This window comes from Phoenix dactylifera, chromosome 3, assembly GCF_051530095.1.
Source record: "Phoenix dactylifera cultivar Ajwa chromosome 3, Ajwa_hap1_PhDact_Kaust_v1.1, whole genome shotgun sequence".
NCBI lineage: Eukaryota > Viridiplantae > Streptophyta > Magnoliopsida > Arecales > Arecaceae > Phoenix > Phoenix dactylifera.
This window is the reverse complement of record NC_143192.1, coordinates 1,744,575-1,763,417: the sequence shown is the minus strand read 5'-3', so window position 1 is coordinate 1,763,417 and position 18,843 is coordinate 1,744,575. Positions and strand designations below refer to the sequence as shown.

Below are 18,843 nucleotides of genomic sequence, written 5' to 3'. Positions count from 1 at the left end.
TCATATATTTATTCTTTTGTTGGGTTTTCTACTCTACTTTGAAGGGATGAGTAAAATGTTATATGGGAAGCTCAGATTCTCAGAAGCACCCCTGTACTTAATCTTAATTTTTGTGATGGTGTTCGGTGGAGTTGTTCATCTTGGCCCAGATGGTTTTACTGGTATTGTTTACCTCCCAGTATGATAATATCATGTTTCTTGGGGCTAAACGCTTTGCTGATACAAATAGAAGAAATTTTGAAGTAACCAATATTCTTGAACAAATGTATGCTGATATTTTCTCATTATTGTTTACTTTTAAATACTTTAAAATAAATTTTAAATTAATATCTTAATACAGTTGTAAATTTTTGATTTAATATTGATCAAGATATCAATAAATTGGTCAGCTAAGATCTTATGAAATCTTGTTTTTGTTGAAAATTTATTATTTTCATATCGACGAGATAAGTCATTTGGGTTCATCTTAGTCCGGACCACCCATTGAGATTACTGAAATCTAGGGCTTTAAACACTTTGATTTGGCAAGATAAAGAGTAGATTATTCCCTTGTTTATTTCATTTTTTCCTACAAGCAAACAAAGCTAAAGAGAATAATATCTTGCTATCAAATACCAATTTACTAATGCAGTTGTAGCATTTACGTGTTAGTATCATAGTCCTATAAAATAAGTTTGGGCTGGATTTTATTCAATAGTTTAAGCTTTTGGACTGTGAGTTCATGATAAATAGTATTAGAATCAGGTCCAATGTGTGTCCCAGCTTTATTAGTCATGTAGGCCTCTTATGAGGCGATTTCAGAGTCAGTAAGGATCCTATATAGTTGCATAGGACACAGACCATAGGTGGGCCCTCCTCCCTCAAGTAAGAGCTAATTTACGATGATGGCATCATGAGGTTAGGTGAGAGAGATTGTTATAATCCCACACGACTAATAAAAGAAACCAAGCTGTCCTCTATTTGATAGCTTAAGCTTTTGGATCGAGTTTGTGAAACCATGCTGACCTGAAGGAGCACCAAAGGAGCTAAAACCTAAGATAGCAACAGAAATATTGTAGCCACTGATATATGAAATAACATTATTTAATCTATTTTCACAAGGCCTTTAAAAGAGTGCAACAGTTCATATTTAGACATCTAGGGAGCATCTCAAGCAAAATGTTAAACAAGTATTATTAAATTCGGATGTTAAAGGACTATTTGGCATTGCTGTTGTTTTTTGATCTTGGTTTCTTTACAAATTAGTGAAGAATCACATGGAGATCGATAGCATTTGCGGAAAAAAAAACTTCTACTATTTCTTATTTTTATTTTCACTCCTTTTTGTAAGCAATAAATTTTTGTTTCCTGAAGCTCTAAAGATTTTATAAATAAATGCAAAAAATAGAAGGGTTTTCTCAAACATATTGTTCAACCTAATTCATTTTTCTTTCTCGTATTATTGAAAAAACAGAAAATAAGAATAAATACCAAACGAGCCCTAAAATGTTATTTTTTTACTCTATCTATCTTCCTCCCTAAAACACACATTTAGCATACCTTAGCTCTACTGCATTTCAAAAATAAAACAAAATAATCTTGACTGGATCTAATGCATCGTATCTAAAAAATTCCAGCCAAATGTGTTGCACTTGATTACCAAATCATCAAAAATATTTCCCCAATTTGGTTGCAGAAAAGATGTATAATTCCCATAAGCTAAAGCTATGAAATTAATAACCATCATCTCAAATTTCATGCCAGCCACGCTCCCGCCCTAAAGTTATTACCTTCTAAGAGCTGTTTTGAGCAAGTTCTCAAACTATCATGTATCAAAATTTGATCCATAAAACCTAAACTGGTATAGATGAATGAAGCTTGGAAGTTAAGATACAACTAATGCCCAACTTACAAGACAGCATACAGAGTGTAACAGTGACTGCTACACAATTTGCTTCTCATTTCAAATACATTTGAAGCAACCATATATTTTGCTGAAAAATAGTTAGGACAATTGACATTAATTAATTACACCAGGTACAATTGATCTTCTTTTTTAATCTACCTCAGATAAAGTGATACCAAGAACTGTGAGAAGAGAATAAATTCACTTACAATCACTGCAGGTGAATGGATGCCGAAAAATGGGACTATATCCACCTGCAACCATTTCTCAACTGCTGATCCGACCACTGCACCCACAACAAGGCCCCCCACAGTAATTATTGTCGCTTTTCCTGTGAAAGAAAGCACAAACAATTCATTTACATATCGGGAGAAGCAAAATCAAGCATAGAACAGCGTCAGAAAAACATGTACCATGATGATACAATCTTTTTCTCTCATATATATATATATATATATATATATATATATATATAGAGAGAGAGAGAGAGAGAGAGAGAGAGAGAGAGAGAGAGAGAGAGTAATGATACAATCATTGTCATCTTCATGTTTTTGATTATGAGAAAATAACAGGCGGCAAGCAGTAAGCCTTTGACAGGCTTGAAACCAATTACCCCTCCCTCCAATCTTAAGTATTGACTGGAAATATCCAGATCAAGCACCCTCAGCATTTGTCATTATGGAAAACAACTTATCTGTTGATATATTTAGCAGTCTAACCCAGAACAAAATCAACATGGTTCAAGACATTTTAAGTGAACTAGTAGAAAATATCAAAAAATATTTACATCTTGTAGTTACCTTATAGCAGCACTTCCTTTGAAATATTTATTTAATGGGATAATTACCAGAAGTTTAGATTACAAGATCATGATATATCTATATACACATATACATACATGCATGCATGCGTGCATGAATACATATGTGCAGGTATGTTTTCATATGCATATATATAACTACATACCGAGGATTTTCCTGAGGATGAACAGAAGTCATGAACAAGGATTAGGAAAATCTAGAAATAACTGAGGCTGTGGCTATTATTCAAAATTAATGGAAAATCAGGATACTTAATCCAACAGAAATAATTGGGTAGGACTTGCTGTCATGGTTCACTTCAACCAATGACATTAACATGGGTTCACCACTGTGAATTGTAATGAATTTGTTATACTCATAAAGATCTCAACTAAATCTCTTTTTTACCGAGCTAGACCAAATTTCGTCCCACTGTTGTTGATGTCAATTAATTATCTTGAAAATAAAAACTTCAAGAACACATTGCTTATTGGTATGTTTCTCTTTTATGAGACACCGAAATAGTGGATCAAATGTAAGTTGCTTGGTAGTTGCATGAACAATTTCACATACTAATATAACTCTGAACATTTTTGCATGTGGCTGATCTGTTTTACAGTATAGCAGTTAATTCATATTTTCCAATGTGAAGTTGTGAACACATATATACAAATTTATATATTATTTAGCCCGAAATAAATAGGAAAAACATAAAACGCCAAGCTCCTTACCTAGGCTAATGCTCTTCTTGGTCAAAAAGTACAATGAAGCTCCAAAGCTGGTAGCCAAAATTATCCCAGGAACATCAGCCCCGGTGTATGTCCCAGCCGAAGAAGTGGAGGCACCACTAACAAACGTGAAAACCATCAAGGCTCCATAAACCCCACCCTGTACACCGAAATTGCCAATAGATGGAGCTTCAACTGAAACAGAAACATTCTTGACAGTTTTCTGTCGCCATTTTGGCATTGCACCTGTTCCTGCACTCCTAACAGGTTTAACATCAGCATAACGGATGCTACTATTTACAACTTTCCCGGCCCTGCGTTGTGATAAACTCTGCATAAGCAACATGTCATATGCAGCCTCAACCTGAAACAGAAAAATCAACATGGTTTCAGAGATGACTACATCAGAACAACTGGTATAAGGAAGCCATGGAACACAATTCTAAAGAACGTTTAAACTATATACCAACAATCTTTATCCAAAGTAAAATGCTTTCAGAACCAAATATGGTACTAAGGAAAAGCTTCAAGGCCACGTGTCAGGAGGGGATTGGTTCACTGCACCAGGGACCTGCTGTGTATGGTGCTGACATCCTGAACTGCACCAATCCCCTATTGTCATGTGGCACCTCAGTTATGAAGTGTCATTTCTTTGGTACCACATTTAGGCCCCGCAGCATTACTCTTATCCAAAATAAGATACATGGTGTTGGCTTTGCAGATCAATATATGGTCCATCAAAGTTTGAGAACTCTTAATGACATGCTCAACCTAACATCAAGCCTTTTTGAAATGGCACGAGATTTCTAGCCTAAGTAATTATGGGGCACAAAGGGGTTTCCATGAAACCTGAAAAGCGTGTTTGGGTAATCCAGCAGGATTGGGCTCAGTTTCTTGTTGGATTCGTGGATTGGGCATCCCATTTGAACATAGCTCATAGCAACCGAACACCTTCTCCCCACCCTCCCCCAAGCCCAAATCTTGTGAGAAGGAAAAAAAACCTCCATGGGTCTTTTTTTTTTAATTCCAGCGGACCAATAGGCCTATAGGCTAGGATTTCAATGGGCTCTGAGAAGATGCAGGCTGGGCAGGCCAGTTGGCCCGATTCCTATAGGATATTCCTGCAAGAATATCCAAACAGACCTAAATGGGAAGGAAGCCTACCATATAAGTTACACCGTGCGGCTTCACATAGTCAAGGAATAATGTTTGAAGGTTCCTCTAGACTTTAGGAGAGTCTAGACAAAGAGCTAAGAAATATTGAAAATAGCAAACCTCATTCATCTCGATAAAGCATGAACAATAAACCAAAATGTCAAACAAAAAGATAGCCAACTTCTCAAAAAATATTTAGCAATAAAAAATAACCCATGCTGTTCAGAATTTATGTTGGTACAAATGCCAAGGTTTATCTTGGTGCAAGCATAACTTGTACAAAAGACAACATACAGCTGACCATTCAAGGAAAAATGAAAAGGAACTTAATAGAAAGGAATAAAGAAAACAATCAAACTAATGAACTGTAATTCTCATTATTATGCTCCAACAAACACAAAAATTGGAAAATAAATAATCTTTCCTTAATCCATCTCCTTCCTTGCTGATTTTTGATTTCAAAACCTCTAAAATGTGACAAATAGAAGGTTGTGCTACAAGTATGCCTAAATATCATATATGAAGATTTTGTGAACTGATCGGATTATCACTTAAAAATCAAACATAAAATTTAGAGAAAATAACCAAAGTTCAGAGAGTTCTCAGATGGCAGTCATATAGACAGTTTAATATCATTCAATTAACATGACAACCATCAACATCAAGAAGGGTAAAGTTTTCTCCATAGATACTTGAGCTAGAAAGAAATAAAAGAGATCAAGGTTCGCTGTCTCAGTACCAGACCCTGTACCGATGCCACACTAGCACGGTGTCGGTACGGTACGGTATGGATTATTTTTTGACATATCGAGTGTCGGTACGCTACCTGTACTGGGTATCGGTACCGAACTGGTATAGTACAGTACGTTCTGTACTGTCCGATTCGGGCTGGTATGGCGTACCTTGAAAGAGATACTACCATAAATTATAAGAGCACATAAGACAATGCACAGAGCATAGATTCCAAGTATGCTTTGCATTCTTTGATTTGAAGAATATATTATCTTCATGGAAATAACACCACCCGTATATCATAAATATTTATACAGATCATATCTCATCGAAAGATTAGCACATATTCCTACAGTTTTATGAATAACAGGCTAGAAGAGCTCCCTTGGTTTCATAGAAGAATATTCAGAGTGATTCCAGAGACCAAAGCTTCTGTTTCTCATCGACGCTGCCGGATATGTAGGTGACATGATACTTGGAACTTGACAAGCAAGGTTATAAAGGCTGCTGATAAAGGAAATCCACTACTGTGGGGGGTGAGCAGCAGATCCTTTTTATCTCATTACAAGGGGCTAAGTCATCCAAATATAGATTTAACACATGCTAGTGAGATGTATAAAAATACAAGACAAGATATTTCTAATACCACTGCTGAAGTAAAATCTAATCAAACACAGAATTTTCCGAATAGATAATGAAAGCAGATTGTCATATAATAATCAGCTAGCTGATAAGTAGATTGACTGCAAGGAAGTGATAGAGTAGATGGATACAGTGTTGGGGTGTGTTAGATAATGTTACACTGAAGGAATAGTCGTGATTTGATACCCATGTCAGAGATAAGGTAGCAAGGTCAAACAACTTCCACAAAAATTTATGGCATTAAAGATGTACATTCTGTTATCAGAACAAGTACCATGGGAAGAAAAAAAGCAGGGACAAGGTCATTCATCTGAAAATAGCACACAAGATACTTCTTTGTATGCCTGATGGTTGAAATATCATTACTGAAAATAAACAATTAGTACGAAATGCTTATTCCAAGGAGACAGCATCCTGTGAAGGAACGATAATTGTGATAATTATTGATTCTTTATTAAAACGATGTACATGTTTAAACCATCACAAGGAGCTTATTATAAACATATAAAGAATGCTAATATGGTACAAAGGCGAAGTGAGGACTACCTATATACGAAAAGATCACTAAGAAGAGAAGTCTACCATGAATACAACAACAGCGATCGATACACATATGGTAGTAGGCTTTGTAATTGAAGCAATAACCTAGGTAATATGGGATGGGAAACTAAAAGGATTGCATCAAATGGAACAGCAGCAAAAATCCAAATATGCTTTTTGTATAGGTGGCTCGGGAAGAAGGGGGTAGGAGCAGGCTTGGAAGAGGTGTAGGAGTGTTCCCAATGTAATAATAAGAAGAGCAAGGCTTGGAAGAGATGTAGGAGCAGAAAGGGTGAGAGATAAGAAGAGGAAGGCTTGGAAGAGGGGTTGGAGTGGCAAGGGTGGAGAAGATAAAGGAAACTTGGCAAGGGTGGGAGTAGATGAGGGAAACACCCTTTTTACTGCTTGCACACCATCTTGTGTGTGAATACTTGAACATCAGGACAGATCCTGTCCTTAATTCCAAAACTGAAACAAATGAAAAAGGAGAAAAACATTATATTATTTTATCTGACGACCTTTCTGATTGGTGATGGTTGTATGTTGTATTAAGCATTTGGCATGATTTTATGAGCTGAATGATGTCTTCAAAGTTTGCTTGGTACAAATTGTACAAGTTTAACCTCCCAAAGTACAACCCACAAGATCATAATCATCAGTATTTTCTATGCACTGCTACCTGCATATTGATCCATTTTTATTATAGAAAGTTGCTGAGAAGACCATTTATAATTTTGAGGATTGGTTGAACATGAATTATTCTGTTTCATATGCAAAAGAAATAGGATTTTTTTTCTGTTTACGCATGATAATTCACTTTTCATGCACCTATTTTGAATGACTCCCAGTTCTTTTCATCAACCCTCATGCAATTTAATCATGATCTGTTTGGGCTGCTACCATGAATTACCAAATATCATTTATAACTCATAGATTTTGTATTAATCCAGCAGCTGCCTGATATTGGCTTTGATATTCAAAAAGAGCGTACATGTTTACTTTTTGAGAGAGAGAGAGATTCATTAAACAAGGGTCCACAAAAGAAAAAGATTATTATAAAGACATCCATAATACATGTTACTAATCTTTTCAATAATATCAGTAGTATCTCCTCCTAAAAAAAAAAAAAGACATGCATAGTACATGTTACTAATCTTTTCAATAATATTAGTAGTGTCTCCTCCTAAACAACTAAGAATGGATGATCTTATAAACCTTAAACATATCCTAATCAGCGGCACATAAATTTCAAAATTTTCAGCAGCAACGTTCTAACGCCAAAGATTCCCAAATTCTCGGCTTTTCACACTAATAAAGAAGAGATTCAGAACTTCTTTTACCTGGTAAGTATTAACTTAATTAATCTCCTAAAAATTATCCTTCTTTTGGACCCAACAACCGAAGCATAGGTCATATGTTAATTCCAAAAGAATCCAGAAGCCAAAAGGGTTCAGAAAACATAGAATGCCCTGCATTCCATTGACATATATCATCAATTTATCACCAAGATTAATCTTTTCTGAATGCACGAGCATCAAGAATAAGAATACCCATCAGCGGAACTAAAATTGGACAAAATATAGAGACCAACAAGAACTCAAATATCGAAAAGGTTGAAGAAGAGAAGAGATGGAGGAGGGATGGACCTGGGCGACGGCCTCTTGGTCGTCCTTGCAGGAGGCGAGAATGGCGTTCTTGGCGCGGAGGATGTCGTCGAAGGAGGCGCCCTCGGAAACGCCGAGGAGCTTGAGGGCGCTCTCTACGGACATCTCGAACGGGGCCGAGGAGTCGTCTGCCCGGGATCCGGCAGCCGGCGGGGTCGGCGCGGTGGGGAGCCGGCGGAGGACAGGGAGGGTCGTCGCAGGTCCCCACCACCGCCTCTTTCTTCGCCACCCGAGGTGGTGGGGGGCGTGCCGGGCGGAGATAGTGGCGGCGGGCGGCCTCGTAGGGTTCTTGTGAAGGATGGAGCCGTTGAGCGAGAGAGCCGCTGCCATTCTTTTCCTCCCCTCTCTCTGTCCCTCGCTGATTTTTTTATTCTGTGGGAGAAAGCGTTGGAAAGAACTGACATGACATCCTCGTATTATCTTCATCAGTACAGTTATCAGGCAAAATATGCACACATACCTCAAAAAAATATATATATATATATCTATATATATATATATATATATATATATATATATAAATAAATGATAGTTGTTACTAAAATTTTGTTGAAAATTCTGACCAGATTGCTTGCTGAATTCTTTCTTAGAAAATCTGCCACGGCCTCTTCCACCTCTGAATCTTTCTCTAGTGTTATAGCCACGGCCAGAACCTCTTCTAGGTTTGAATGGTCTTCCCGATTTTGTTTTCCTCCCAAAACGCGTCTGCAGGATTAGAAGACACCCACATCATATGCCCAGGCTCTGGAACGAGTCTTTCCGATGTGGGACTATTGGGCCTCACACCTCCGATTGCTGGTAGCAACTAGTTGTTGATTTCCTTTCTTGTAAATCAAGTAGCTATTATCATTAAATACAACATAATAACCCTTATCAATTAACTGACCAAGACATAGTTGTTACCAGAATTTTGTTGAAAATTCTGACTGGATTGCTTGCTGAATCCTCTCCCAGAAACACAAACAGCAGCTACAATAGTGTATATATATGTGTGGTATATATACACACACACATATAATGTAGCTTATATGTAACGTTTCCGGTATTAAACTTAGACAAATTTTTAGGCTTTAGATACACTGGAATATAACTACTCAGAGTTCAAAGGAAATTTAGATAAGTTACTTCCTATAAAATATTAATTTATAGGTTTCATTTTTCATGCATTTTTATCTTTGGAACAGTGGTGTTATGAAACTATATAAAGTTCCTTGTCTATGTGAATCCACTGTTTTATCCACAACAAAATATGTTGAATAATGTGTTTAACAAAACTCATCATAGCTGGTGCAGTTGTGTAAGGTGAAGAGTAAGGCTGTGCACACCCTTGATAAATTTTGCTTTTTTGAGTATGGGGGTTAGGGTTGCTTCCAAGGGGCTACGAGTAAGACCCTAGTACACTTGTTAAACCTATATAAAGCACATAGCTTATAATGTGCTACCTTAGCAACAAGAATCCAATATATATTATTGTGAACTCTAATATGTGAGTTTTGATTAATTAATTCAAAACTCACATATCCCACACGAAAGTAGACCATGGCAAATTAATATTTACTATTTAGGAGTACTTTTATAAAAACATATAACTCTAGCCTCTAGGCGTAGCTTCCAATTTAGTATTATAAAAGAATTTGAATATTTTACCCAATGCAACATCCAGTGGGGAGGGTGCCTTCTTTTTCTTCTTCGTGCAGCCGTTTTTCTGCTTTCTACTGTCACCATCTTGACCATGCAGACAGGGGCAAAAAAAGCTTCCTCACTCATTGATGCATCTTTCCACGCAAGAATTGTCCTCTAGATTCTCGCACTCATTAATATCTTCCAAGAGCCAACATGTGTTTAAGTCAACAAGATAGAGGTGACAAGAATATATTAAGGTGGAGTAAAAGCAAAGGTAAATTAACAAGATCTGGTATTGGTTGCAAACTAGGTTATAATCTTTATACAAAATAGAGATATTGATTCCTTAGCCTAATCAAGGCTTGAGCTCCATAGCTCCACCAGCTTCTATAGATCAAAGATGCCAACTTGCTACCTCCATACAATCCTAAAGAATGAATTTGGATGAACTTCCATCCTATTTGTTAACATAATAAACTTTTAAAAACAAATATTTTAATTATACCAAAAAAAGTTCCCCTTATTCCAAAAAAAAAACTGCTAACCTCCTCCATATAACCTTTGACCTTCTGGTGAAGACCAGATTTGATGGTATAATTTAAAAAAATTATAATGTGGCAGCACCTTTATTTTTGGTATAGACGTAGTAGCATCTTTAGGGAGGTTGGAATTCTGTGGCGATGGCGCACGTTAAAACGAGAAGGTATTTAGACGTCTCGAGGGCTTCGACTCCTCCTTCCTTCCTTTATATTATATTTATCTAAAAATAAAAAAAATTCCGCCTTCGTGTTCCTTCTCTATCTCTCTCTAAAGCTTAGGACTAGGGTTAGGGTTAAGAAAGAGAGAAAGAACTCAGTTCTCTCCTCCTCTTTTCCCCTTCCTTCTTCACCAATTGTAGACTTAGGGTTAGGGTTAGGGTTTTGCCTCCGCATGAGGGCCCTTTTTCCTCCCTCCCCATGATGTCCTCCTCGCTTTCTCCTTTCCCTTCCTCCATGGCCTCCTCCTCTCCCCCGCCCTCCCCCTCTGACGCGGACTACCCCGCCGCCTGGTACGGCAACATCCAGTACCTCCTCAACATCTCTGCTGCCGGTGCCGCCTCCTGCCTCCTCCTCTTCCTCTTCGTCAAGCTCCGCAGCGACCACCGCCGCTTCCCTGGCCCCTCCGCCCTTGCTGCCAAGCTCCTCGCCGTCTACCACTCGACCGCCTCCCAGATCGCCCTCCACTGCGGCGCCGACGCCGCCCAGTTCCTCGTCATCGAGCGCGCCAGCTTCGCCGTCCTCCTCGCCGTCTCCATCGTCGCCCTCGCCGCTGCCCTCCCTCTCAACCTCTGCGCCGGCTCCGCCCCCCTTGCTGACCAGTTCACCCGCACAACCATCAGCCACATACCCCGCGGCTCGTCGCTCCTCTGGGTCCACTTCCTCCTTATGGTCGTCATCGTCGCCCTCGCCCACTTCGGCATCTCGAAGATGGAGGACGATCTCCGGATCACCCGCTTCCGGGACGGGAATGGAAACCCTAGCGATTCCAATGCCAATTCCGTCGCAATTTTCACCATCATGGTGCAGGGGATACCTAAAAATCTAGCTGCTGATAAGGCCCCGCTGGAGGAGTACTTCCAGCACAGATATCCCGGCAAAGTCTACAGGGTCATCGTGCCGTTCGATCTTTGCTCCCTGGAGTACCTCGCATCCAAGTGGACCAAGGTCCAGAACGACATCTCTTGGTTGGAAGCTCGGATGGATGCACGAAACCTGGTTGGTGGTGGTGAGGGTGGTGGCGAGCTTGGAGAGCACTGGCTTTGGAGGAGGGCGAAAGAGATATGGGGAGACATTGCCGCAAAACTGGGTTTTACTGATGAAGAGAGGTTGAGAAAGTTGTATAATTTGAGGTTGGTATTGGAGAGTAAGCTGTCGGAATACAGGGAAGGGTGTGCGCAGGGTGCTGGGATTGCTTTTGTTATCTTTAAAGATGTTTACACCACCAACAAGGCCGTGAGGGACTTCAAGAGTGAAAGGAAGAAGAGGCCCATCGGGAGGTTCTTCCCTCTGATGGAGCTTCAGCTTGGGCGGAGCCGATGGAGGGTGGAGCGGGCCCCTCCGGCAGCTGACATCTACTGGAACCACTTGGGCTTGAGCAAGCTCTCATTACAATTTCGGCGGGTCGCTGTAAACACTTGCCTTCTTCTATTGCTCCTGTTCTGCAGTTCACCTCTAGCGATCATCAGTGCAATGAAGAGTGCTGCACGGATCATCAATGCAGAGGCTGTGGATAATGCACAGCATTGGTTGACTTGGCTTCAGGGCTCGAGCTGGTTTGCAGCTGTAATTCTCCAGTTCCTGCCCAATGTCCTTATATTCGTGAGCATGTACATTATTATCCCATCAGTGCTATCTTACCTTTCCAAGTTTGAATGCCATATCACGGTATCTGGGGAGCAAAGAGCTGCATTACTAAAGATGGTTTGCTTCTTTCTGGTAAATCTCATCCTTCTGCGAGCTCTGGTCGAGTCATCACTTGAGGGTGCTATACTGCGGATGGGGAGGTGTTACTTGGATGGTGAAGATTGTAAACGGATAGAACAGTACATGAGTGCTTCTTTCCTGTCCAGATCATGCCTCTCATCTCTTGCATTTTTGATCACGTGCACCTTTCTAGGGATTTCATTTGATCTGTTGGCTCCGATACCGTGGATAAAAAATATGTTAAAGAAGTTTCGGAAAAATGACATGATACAATTGGTTCCAGAACAGACTGAGGATTATCCTTTGGAGCAGAACAATGAAGAAAATAATTTACGGATGCCTCTTGTATCAGAGAGAGAAGACAGCTCAGATTTGAACGGTGTCGAGGCACATGATCTTTCAATATACCCGATAAGCCGGAGCTTCCATGCTCCAAAGCAGACATTCGACTTTGCACAGTACTATGCTTTTAACCTCACAATATTTGCGCTCACCATGATCTATTCGCTGTTTGCTCCGCTTGTGGTTCCTGTGGGTGCCATTTACTTTGGTTATCGCTATGTAGTGGACAAGTACAACTTCTTGTTCGTGTACAGAGTTCGAGGCTTTCCTGCTGGTAATGATGGGAAGCTAATGGACAGGGTGTTGTGCATCATGCATTTCTGTGTGGTCTTGTTTCTTCTGTCAATGTTATTGTACTTCTCAGTAAAGGGTGACCCTACAAAGCTGCAGGCCATTTTCACCCTTGGGTTGTTATTGTTCTATAAAGTGTTCCCTTCCAGAACTGACATGCTTCAGCCATCAATTCTGGAAGGCATGCAAACTGTTGATAATTTCGTAGATGGCGCAACTGATTATGAGGTTTTCTCGAAACCTGACATTGATTGGAATATATATCAATCATGATGAGGACTTCAAATTTCATATTTGTGCTTGTTAACATTGTTGGGCAGTGGACGAGTTTATTAGTGTATAACTAGTTGTATTATGTGGTGGTTTATAATATGTGGTTTCTATAATGCAGGCATTCTTTTATACGGGGTACAAATCCATTGTAGTTTTGGTGGTGCATAATATTGAAAAGATCTATGTTTACATTATATTATCAGAGCCTCATCTGGAGTAACGTGAAGTGTGTTTTGTGTAGTTTGCTAGAGTTAAATCTTGTCTCTCAGGGATTTTTTTAGAAGCAAGGGATTCTCGAGCAGTTTGGCATTCTTAATATAACACCTTTGAAGCAATGTGTTCATTTATCATTTTTGTTGGTACTGGTGTTCATTTGTCATTTCAAAAGATCAGCTGTCATAATACCTCATATCATGTGGTCCACTTTACTCTCTGAATCTTACTTTTGTCTTGTTAGATGTTTGAATATGGCATGTATAATGTAGATTTTAATGGCAAGTCCTGATAATGATCTGAAAGATAGTTTCTTCTTTCATCTTTTAGCAAATGGTGCAATTTTAATGAGGTTCTGCTAGATATTCTGGTTGGCATCTTGAGGCCTTATGACTTGATTGTGACATGGTTGATTGAACATGTATGATATCTGGTCATATTTCTGATCAAGCGCCACACATGCTTTTTTCTTCTGAATCTTGTGTACTTGGATTTCAGTATTGCTGTTGATTATTGTTCATCTTGGTTTTTCCTAGTCTTCTTCTTGTATCTTTTTACTGTTATTTGGTATGGTTCTTGATAATTAAACTCAAACTTGCTGAAAATTGTCATTTGAATTGCATTATCTTTTTAAATTCTTCTTGGATTTGGTTGCTAAGAGCACTATTTTGCTAACTAGTTAGTTATATATCATGGAGTAATGCTTAGTTTCTACTTTGTACTCTTCTTTCTATCTGCTAATCACAGCTGCATGCAGTAGAAGGAAGAGGTACTGGTGCCATGGACCTAGAGTTGTTAAAGGTAATGCTGGCCTCATGTTCTGTTTAGTCTCAGCTGCACAGTTATTTTCATTTTGGCAACAATGATTAATAGCTTTAATGGATTATTGATCAACTCACAGAATGATCAGTACTTACTATCTCATCATAATGCAACCGTCTTTAGGAAAGAGTGGATATCTGATTGGATTTATGGGCAGTGATGAGGCTCTTGCCACACGTTACATGGGAACTTGGTTTATAGCTATAATTAAGGGTCATATCATCATTTTCTAGATGGTTATTTTAATTCCTCCCTTTTCATGATGGGAAAATATTAGTGAGATTTGTAGGTCTGATATGGAGATTGGTTAAAGAGATAGGCCCAAGTAATTTCTTGCTCTTCAGTGGTTAAAGGACATTTACCAGGCTGAATCTTGGTTGAAGTTGTCCGGGTTGGGAAGCCTTCTCATTTCAGCTATTCAGGTCAAACCATTTCAAAAATCTTGAGCAATGTTGGATATAACCTGCAAAATTCTTAGAAATTCTTAATTGGATTTAATGACATGATCATAGGTCTCTGTTGATAGTATTATGAGCAAAGAGAAAGAAAATAGAAAAGTAGGAAAAGAAGGGATATTTGATCATTTCGAGGGGGCTGGGAACTCCAGAATCTTTTAGGCCAATTTCATTAAATCGTCACTGGGACGTTACATTAATTAGTTTTCCTACATTGATTACTCCTTAACTAATTAGCCAACCTATGGCTCATGAACTTACTGGAAAAGGAAAAATAAAACAGGAAACATGAGATAACCCATCTTCAATGGATTTAAAATCTTGAAAAACTTCTACCACAAATGAACCCTAAATTAGGAGACCATAACAAAAGACATTCATTCCTCCTCCCTCTAAAACAACTTTGTTCTTGAGGACGAACCTTCTCCTAGTGCATCTCAACCAAGGTGTGCAAAACTGACCGGAATCGCCCTGTTCGAGGCATATTATTCGAGCCAGTATGGAGCTGGGTCGGTTTCACGTGTCTCTTTGAGGCAACACAAAAACATGCCAAAACCAACCTGAAGTGGAGCCGCATAGTTCTGCGCACTTTGGGCGGTATTGTCCCGGGTTGGCTAGGTTGAACCGATCATGGCTTATAAAACCCTCTTGTCCCATGTCAATCTCCCCTTTCTCTCCTCTCTTCTCTTTCTCTTTCTCGCTCTCATCGCTAGTTTTCTCGTCGATGGCTTTCACCTCTAGACTTTGCGCAGATTATTCCGCCTTTGAACTTCTCACTGATGACCTTGGAGACTTTCTTGCAGCGTTCTACTCTCACTTTGCAACTAATCCGCCTTGAGACCCCCATTTGACAGCTCACATTTGATGCTCGTGGGCTCATGGCCACCATGGGCTCCACCATATCCACCACCACCATCTCCAGTTGCCACCAGTAGGATGCAGGAGCCTTTCCCTCCCTCCCTTTCTCTCTCTAGATATAGGGCAAAACCTTAGATTGGGTGCCTTGGCATTTGGTTGATATTGGCATGATATGGCATCTCACCGACTTGGTACTAGATCAGTATGGATCAGGGTACTAGTTTTGTGAACCTTGATCACAATCATCATTCTAATTAAAGGCGTACTCTGTTAGTCTTGCAGCTGAAACTGTCACCATCCTAGCACAAGATTTACGAGTCTTTACTTCATGATGGATATCATGATGACATTTTGTTACAAACATGTTTACCATAAATTCTATCATTTAGTGAATATTAGCTAATTTGCTATGCACATATTTATACTGTAGAACTCAAATTGAACAATAAGATCCTCAAATCACCACCTTTGTGCTAATTCACACATATGTGCATGAGATCCTTTTACTATTCTTATGATGCTATTGTTTTAGGTTCCTTCTTATCAGGGTTTTGGTCTTGCAGATCTTCCTTTTATCCTTCAAGTTGCTTTTTTATAGTAGTGATTAATGTTGAAGCTGGTTTCTAGCAATCCTTGAGAATTGCTCAAAGCCTCGAATAACTGTGGCACGAAGAGTTGACAGAAGGGTGTCCTTAAATTGATTGAGCTTTTGATCAAACTCTGCCTTAGGTCTTGCTTCAAGTCTAGCATCAAGCTGTGATTGCGGATCATCCATAATTTGGTGAGTATTTTTATACTTGTGGTGTAGACTTGAGATGTGCATAGGGACTACCAGCTTAACAAGACCTTAGGTCCCTATTAGTAGTATTATGAATAAAAAGAAAGAAAATAGAACAAATAGAAAAGGAAGGGATAATCAATCATTTCAAGGGGATTAGGACCTCCAAAATCCTTTAAACTAATTTCATTGAATTGATTGCTTGGATAGGTGATTCGTAGCATGCTATATATTTATATACTCATAAAGACATGTACCACAGGAACAAAGAAAATCGAATAGCCAGTCAATTACTCATAAACTAGTTAGGCAACCCATGACTCGTAAACTTACTAGAAAAGGAAAAAGAAAATAGGAAACATGCCACAGCCAACTCCTAATGGATTTGCACTCCTTTTCAACCCAACTTCTATGGCATCAACCCTAAATTGGGAAACCAGAATAAGATATGTATTATTTAATTTCTTTCATCCTGAATGGCTGCTTTAAAAACAGGTGTAGTTCTGCAAATGGTCCTGATTGTGGGTGTACAATCTAATTTGTACAGGTATAGATGAGGGTTTAGCTTGACCTGACCTATTTGCATTGCCTAATTATTCAGTGTTTTGAATTAATTCTATGGCAAGTCTGTCTATTCTTTAGCATTTGTGATTAATGCTTTTCTTTTTTGAACATGTGACTTTTGCATCATCAATGCCGCTTCTGAGCTTGAGTGGATTTAAGGTCTGCAAAGTACATGGGATTGCAACTCTAGCCCTCAGGACTGCCCCCAAATTTCAAGATATACAGACAGAGAAGCTAGCAACCATATTTGCCTTTTTAATCTTAAACTTTTTTCTTCGCTACTTCAAATTATAAAGCCACCCTCTCAACGTCACCTTGTTCTTCGGTTCTTCAAATGATTCTCTTTTGCTCCTCAGTGGTAGTCTTGCTGTTGCTTGCTCTTTGTATTTTGCATATTGGCATTAGCCTCTGCCCGAAGATTGTTAGTTCAATTTCCAATTTGAGGCATGCAAAATTTTTATTGTTCATTTTCTGAATTTTTCTGTTTGGCTGATTTTGCATTCATGTTAGCTTTTGCAATCACTACATCTAAGGTCTATTTCTTTAAAGCAACTCTCTGCATGTAGAAGAATTTAAAGTGATTACCAAGATTTTCATTTGGTTTTTATAATAATTTTAAGTTAAGATGAACTGGAGTTCTCTTTCTGGATGTGATAGAGGATGGGTTTTCAGTGCATACGTGATTATTTTTTGGATAAGGTATTGCACCATGATTGCCATAGAGACAGGTTTTGTGTTTAGATGCCACATAGTGGAAGTATTTAGCTTGATGTTTCATCATGATGTTTGCCTGTTTGGAATTCTGGTTTCCTGTGTTCTCTTTATGTCTGTATGTTGCAGTGTTTTGGAGCATCATCTATTTTCCATTTGTCTCAACTGGCAACCTTTGGCTGCTGTAATTAGATCTAATAAAGGCATATGAAATAACAGTAAATGCTGTGATCAGGCTTAGAAAGGTGAACAAATAGCTAGCTGTTTGAAAACTTTTTATAACCTGAGTTTGATGGCCAAAAGATTTGAATTATCCCCAGGAGGGAGGTGTTGAAAGAGAATGAAACCCAGAACCGCCAAGAGTTTCTGGAGAGTTACAAGACAGTTGCATTAGGAGTGAAAGCTCCCATTAGATCCTAGTACTATGTTGTTTTGCCTGTTTGGAAACTTGTTCCCTGTGTGATTTCTTCGTTTGTATATGCTACAGTATCTTGGAGCATGGTCTATCTTGTCATTGGTCATAACCTTTGACCGCTGTACATGCACTTTTAAGACAAAGTGAGCATTAGATCTAATGAAAGCATATGCAAGAATAACTGTAAAAGTTATGTGAATATAGTGTTTGCATTGGCAGTGTTCCTGTTTGCATTAACGTTGGAACTATTATGCTAGATGGCCATATTGAAGTCTAATTTGGAAATTAAAATCTTACCTGCTTTTCTCAGTGTAATTAGAATAACATGCATTCTCAAATGAACTTCCTCTGGAATTATTGTCTTTCTTTTTTTCTATTTGGCTTCAGGTCATCTTGATTGTATACTTTCTAGATAATAGTATTTCAGCTCACTGTCACCATGCTGATTAGAGGACAATGATGTCCTCGAGATGAAATGAGATGGTATAAAGGAACAAAGAGAAAGGTGAACAATGGTCATCCAGGAGGCACAAAGTAACAGCTCAACAGCCTACCATAGCAAATGTACAAACGTGGGACTGTGACCATCCATCCCACAACAAAGCCTGGTAAAGCATATTCAAGAACAGGGGAAAGCAACAGTGACCACCTCCCCCTCCCAGAGAACCATCCCAGTTACAGCAGAATAAAAGCAAATGGCAAATACTAAGATAGGAGGTCTGAGAATCACAGGGATCTAGACAAACATATTCACCCATCGAGGTCCCCATCTGACCCAAGACATGCCGGTGGTTAATATAGAAGGCTCGAAACCTGCAGCTTGTTTCTCCCATTCACTGGTGCTGCCCTGCTCAAGATTTCACGAAGAAGCAGCATCAAAAGGAACATTC

General features: G+C 39.0%; 2 protein-coding genes across 2 annotated transcripts; one reads left to right on the top strand and one right to left on the bottom strand.

The window, feature by feature from the left end:
- Positions 1-7: 7 nt before the first annotated feature.
- On the bottom strand, positions 8-8,555 carry LOC103708721 (protein CHAPERONE-LIKE PROTEIN OF POR1, chloroplastic-like). The gene is made up of 3 exons (XM_008793778.5): positions 8,129-8,555; positions 3,417-3,777; positions 8-2,216 (listed from the first exon to the last, which is right to left on the bottom strand). Exons 1-3 carry the CDS (start codon positions 8,474-8,476, stop codon positions 2,041-2,043), a joined length of 885 nt encoding a protein of 294 aa, XP_008792000.4. The 5' UTR covers positions 8,477-8,555; the 3' UTR covers positions 8-2,040.
- Positions 8,556-10,355: 1,800 nt separating this feature from the next.
- On the top strand, positions 10,356-13,331 carry LOC103708677 (early-responsive to dehydration stress protein (ERD4)). Its single transcript, XM_008793720.6, has one exon. It carries the CDS (start codon positions 10,726-10,728, stop codon positions 13,135-13,137), a length of 2,412 nt encoding a protein of 803 aa, XP_008791942.3. The 5' UTR covers positions 10,356-10,725; the 3' UTR covers positions 13,138-13,331.
- Positions 13,332-18,843: the final 5,512 nt, after the last annotated feature.

Coding starts and splice junctions, on each gene's coding strand:
- LOC103708721 (XM_008793778.5), bottom strand. CDS start 8,476: ATGGCAGCGGCTCTCTCGCTCAACGGCTCCATCCTTCACAAGAACCCT. Junction 3,778..8,128: donor ACCAAGAGGCCGTCGCCCAG/GTCCATCCCTCC, acceptor TTTCTGTTTCAG/GTTGAGGCTGCATATGACAT. Junction 2,217..3,416: donor CAAGAAGAGCATTAGCCTAG/GTAAGGAGCTTG, acceptor TTTCTTTCACAG/GAAAAGCGACAATAATTACT.
- LOC103708677 (XM_008793720.6), top strand. CDS start 10,726: ATGATGTCCTCCTCGCTTTCTCCTTTCCCTTCCTCCATGGCCTCCTCC.